Genomic DNA, 5455 nt, shown 5'->3' on the forward strand with positions numbered 1-5455 from the left:
GCCTGCGTCGCCGACGATAAGCGAGGAGAGGTTGGAGCCAAGAGTGGAGGAGAGGGAGGGGGGTTACTTTGTGTTGAAGGAGAAGTTCAGAGGGGGGATTAACCCACAAGAGAAGATTAAGATTGAGAGGGAGCCAATGAAGCTTGTGGTTGAGGATGGGATAAGGGAGTTGGCTAAGACTCCTCTGGAGGAGATTGAGAAGGCTAAGTCTTCCAAGGATGATATTGATGTGAGGCTCAAGTGGCTTGGCCTCTTCCACAGGCGCAAGCATCAGTGTAAGTGATGTTTACGCTGTCTCTAATTTTGTCTGGTAACTATTTTTCAAATTAAGAATAGACGTACTAGATCCGCTAATTATGCGAACTTATTTAAATTTTATGACGACAGTAGAACTCATCTGAGAAGACGCCTTGATTGGGCCCAAAAGAGAGAACCTATGGGCTGGTAGCTTTCGGTTGCTAACCTGATAAAGCCCACCACATTTCATGATTATTACCGCTATTCCAAGTCTAGGTTCATCATGTGGCACGGCGCTACTAGCCGAGACTTTGTCATAGAACAACGTAAGCCTCATCAAATCAAATAACGAGATTTTGTCGTAGAACAATTTATCCACATCAAATCAACACTAACCTCACATCCAAAACTTTGAACGTACTCGACTACGGCTAGCTCGAAACATAAAACAAGCATTATGAGGATATACAATTTGCAGACCATCCTAATTTCAAAGATATTAATCAGAGGAGAAAATTGATTGAATAATTATCAAGTAATCCGATGATATTGTCCGATTCGACTATAAAGATTTTAGACTAATACAAATGCAAACATCCTAGTACCCAATTCCATTCTACTCGATGTGAGTCCCAGTGGTTGTAGGCCATAAGAGTTGTTCTTGAGCATCCTTGGCAATTTCTGTCATTTGATAGGAGTCTTGACTAGTAGACTCATCGCTAGAGCACAACATAAAACATAGATCCGCAAATTTGAGCTACGTCTAAACCTACCACAGTGATCCTTATTATTGTCAACAAATGGATCAATCAGAGCTACTATATATCAAAGGTATAATTTTACATCCTAACGTGCTCTGCTTGTAGGTTGGACATCCTTCTAATGGTCCAAAACCTAGAGCAATGCAGCAGTACGTTGTTTGTAAATTCCCTTTATACATGTGGCTAGATGGGATTTTAATCTTGGTTTCTCATGGTACCTTCGGCTGATTTTGTACCAAAACTCCTAAATTGTAGTGGGGTTAAATTGTAGTGGGGGATGAGAGCTATGATTTTGTATTCTAACATAGTTTGATACCTTGAACAAAACTAAGCACTGTGATTGCTAACAGATGGAAGATTCATGATGCGTTTGAAGCTCCCAAATGGTGTGACAACGAGCGAGCAAACCCGATACCTGGCCAGCGTCATCGAGAAATATGGCTCTGAAGGTTGTGCAGACATTACGACACGGCAGAATTGGCAGATTCGCGGTGTGACACTCCCGGATGTGCCCATAATTATGGATGGACTCAACCGCGTCGGCCTGACCAGTTTGCAGAGTGGCATGGACAACGTGCGCAACCCAGTGGGCAACCCATTGGCTGGTATTGATCCACATGAGATCATTGATACAAGACCATACACCAAGCTTTTATCAGATTATGTCACTTATAACTCTCGTGGTAACATCGCCATCACGAACTTGTAAGTAAATGATATTCGGTTTTCTTTGCTTATATTTATGCATATTATGTGATTAATATTTTTATTTTTATTGTTAATATGCAATATGATTTAAATTATGTGCTTTATGTTCACTTCATCCAGAAAACGTTTAAAATCCAAACATTAATAATATGATTGATATCTTCAGTCAGCGGTAATCATTCCTATGCAGAAACATTGGTATTATTTCATTGTCTTGTACTAATTTTGTTGCTCTTATAAGTTGTATATGAGCATAATGAAAATTTTACTCATGGTTTTATCTAATTTTATATCATCTAGATTGTTGATTATGACGTGATGCAGGCTCTTGCGGTATATATTTGGATTTCAATTTTGTGCTTTATTTTCCCTATTCACCTCCCAAATTTCAAATGCAACTGACGTATACTTACTTTATTCTAATTTGCCCTACACTTTAGTTAATCAAGCTTCCACATTTAGCCTCTGATTACCATAGAATCATACTAACTTCTTTCTTCAGATCTATATGCATCTAGTGTGTATAGATAACTTTTTTATGCATTACTTCTTTCCAGAGTATAATGTCATCAACGCAAAGGATCTGTCATACTCATCTTTTGTTATGCGTCTTATGTATGAGTAAGAAACATAATGAAAATGGTTCATCATGATTATATTGCTGCATTATTATTTCCTGGCTTATGCAGTTATATACATCTAAATAAGTGTTTTCGATTAACAAAGTTTTTAAGCTGCTAGATGAATGCTAATTTTGCACATGTTGGCATTGAAACAGGCCAAGGAAATGGAATGTATGTGTTGTTGGTACCCATGATCTCTATGAACACCCCCACATCAATGATCTGGCCTACATGCCCGCGATCAAGAATGGAAAGTTCGGGTTCAACCTGCTAGTTGGAGGATTTTTCAGCCCGAAGAGGTGTGCAGAGGCCGTGCCTCTCGATGCTTGGATCTCTGGTGACGACATGATTCCAGCGTGCAAAGCAGTACTAGAGGCTTACAGAGACCTTGGCACCAGAGGAAACAGGCAGAAAACCAGAATGATGTGGCTCATTGATGAACTGGTAAGTTCAAAATCATAATTTTTAAACAATTCATAACATGTTCATAATTTTTCATCTTAATACTCAACGGATTATTTGAAAAAACTACACGGATATATGACTATTCTTAGAAATTATGAGATACGCGCACCGAATAAATGATATTATGAACCCTCACAAAAAAATAAAAAAGAAGAAGAAGAAGAAGAAGAGGAAGAAGAAGAAGAAGAAAAACTCAGGAGTCAAAATACAGTTAGTCTTTAAAAAAATAACAAGGACATGGAACTATGGAAGATCGAATTTAATGTTCCTTCATGACAATAATCTTTCTCTTTTCTATGAACCACCATAAATAGAGCTGATTTGCAAGCTCTGTGTCTCCTCCTGGAAGATAAGATAAGCAAATATCTTGTTCGCAATACTCAAGTGATATATGAGAAAATAAAATCGTTGGATATTATTAAATATTCTATTATGATCCATTATGACGTAGAGTTTCTACATTTTTCAGGGGATAGAAGTATTCAGATCTGAAGTGGAAAAAAGGATGCCAGAAAAATACCTAGAGCGTGCATCTGAAGAGGAACTAGTCCAAAAGCAATGGGAAAGGAGGGACTACCTCGGTGTCCATCCCCAAAAACAAGAAGGCCTATCCTTTGTTGGGCTCCACATTCCAGTTGGCCGTGTACAGGCCTCCGACATGTTCGAGCTAGCCAGACTAGCAGACGAGTACGGCACGGGTGAGCTCCGTCTGACAGTTGAGCAGAACATAGTCCTACCCAATGTGAAGAATTCGAGACTTGATGCTTTATTTAACGAGCAACTTTTAAAGGAGAAATTCTCGCCAGTGCCGTCGATTCTGATGAGAGGTCTAGTTGCATGCACGGGCAACCAATTCTGCGGCCAGGCAATTATTGAGACCAAGGCAAGGGCAATGAAGGTCACCGAGGAGGTAGAGAGGGTGGTTTCGATACCAGGAGGGAAAATGGTGAGAATGCATTGGACCGGGTGCACGAACAGTTGTGGACAGGTTCAGGTGGCGGATATCGGGTTTATGGGGTGCATGACTAGGGATTCAGAGGGCAAGGTTTGTGAAGGGGTGGATGTTTTCTTGGGTGGGAGAGTTGGGAGTGATTCACACCTTGGGCATGTTTATAAGAAAGGTGTGCCATGTAAGGATTTGGTGCCCTTGGTTGCTGATATCCTTGTGGAGCATTTTGGGGCAGTGCCAAGGGTGAGGGAAGAAAATGATGAGGAGTGAGGGCTATATTATATCTTTCTATATCATTGTTCATTCTATGGTAATAAAAATGTTAAAAAAAGAAAAAGAAGATATTACAGATCAGTGTATGTTGTTTTTTTCGCCTGGTAATGTTTTATGTGATGTTTACCAAATTATAAACGTCTGATAGTTGTCTGTAATGGATGAACTTCATTGTTGTTTACTAAATTATTTACAAGTATTTTTCTGTTTATAAGAGTGACTGATGCTCGATGCGATTTGACTGGTGGAATGAAAGTTAATATTGTCATTTTGGATTATTTTTTTCCCATTTAGCAAAATTTGCCATTTAGAAACATTAGAGATTTCAATATTGGTTCTGGTAGATCATTTCTCAACTATATTATAAGCGCATATTACTTGCTTCTAACTTTATTCTAGAGATCTTTTCTGGCGGATGGAGTAAGAATTTTTTTAAAAGTGCTTCAGGTGAAAATGCGGAAAGCAGGAGAAGTATATCTGATGCTTTTGAATTTTTGTGTCAAGCACTCGTTTGCTTGTTTCATTGTTTTGAATTAGACTCTGCATATATCTTATTAGCATACTTTTCTTTTCATCCTCAGCCTTATCTTATACATGTGCGATTTTCCAGATATGAACCTTGAGGCCTATTTTTCTGTTGGTTGGGATTGGACTTTTATCTGACTAAGTATCTTAACACACGCATAATTATTGAAACCACTAACACAGTACTTTTGTCTATAGATGAAAATCAAATTGAGCACTTCATCGATATATAATAGGATTTTACTACTGTCAGGTTCAAATTTTTGTGTACTGTCATGTTTATAGTAAGCACTCCAAAGAGGCAACTCTACCTTAGTGACTCGGGTAAACTTAAAAGTGAACTAGAGCCTGAGAGCAGGTGACCAAAACAAAAAGCCCAACCATACAGGTAGAGAAAGTGCTTAAGCAGAGACAAAGCTAGAGAATTCTCTGCCTGCGCATAATTACTAGGGAAACTCTGGAGATCATCCGATTTTAACGCACGACACATATCATTAGTACTGAATATAGATCCTACGTTAAAGAAATTGATCAATATCTGAAAGGACTGAAGCACTGTTTTTACACAAAACCTGAGAATAATTTGCTCACGTCGCGTTCAGCTTACTTTTTCGGGACAAGCTTGCTCTCATCTTTCGTCTTCCAACCTGTCAATAAATTAGATCCTTATTACTTCAACATGACAAAGAGACAAAAATTAGTATTAATACATTTATTTTGTCAATCTTAGTTTCATCTATGTACACGGGTACATGTGATGTGCATGAATGTACATTGTTTATGTATACTGCATATGTATGTACACACAAATATTGTGTACTTGTATATGTGCCTCGCCTCAAAAGCACAGCGGATGATCAATACGGGTAAGTGACAGTAGTGATCCATGTACAAGATGAGTCTCATGTACATGC

At 38.6% G+C, this 5455-nt stretch overlaps 1 protein-coding gene across 1 annotated transcript; it reads left to right on the forward strand.

The window, feature by feature from the left end:
- LOC109846283 (ferredoxin--nitrite reductase, chloroplastic) lies at positions 5 to 4227 on the forward strand (the record flags this gene model as incomplete). Its single annotated transcript, XM_020415506.1, has 4 exons — positions 5 to 275; positions 1349 to 1703; positions 2485 to 2773; positions 3264 to 4227. Coding segments are annotated over 4 exons (1665 nt in total), but the record flags the coding sequence as incomplete, so codon positions are not given.

This window comes from Asparagus officinalis, chromosome 6 (assembly GCF_001876935.1).
Source record: "Asparagus officinalis chromosome 6, Aspof.V1, whole genome shotgun sequence".
Taxonomy (NCBI): Eukaryota; Viridiplantae; Streptophyta; class Magnoliopsida; order Asparagales; family Asparagaceae; genus Asparagus; species Asparagus officinalis.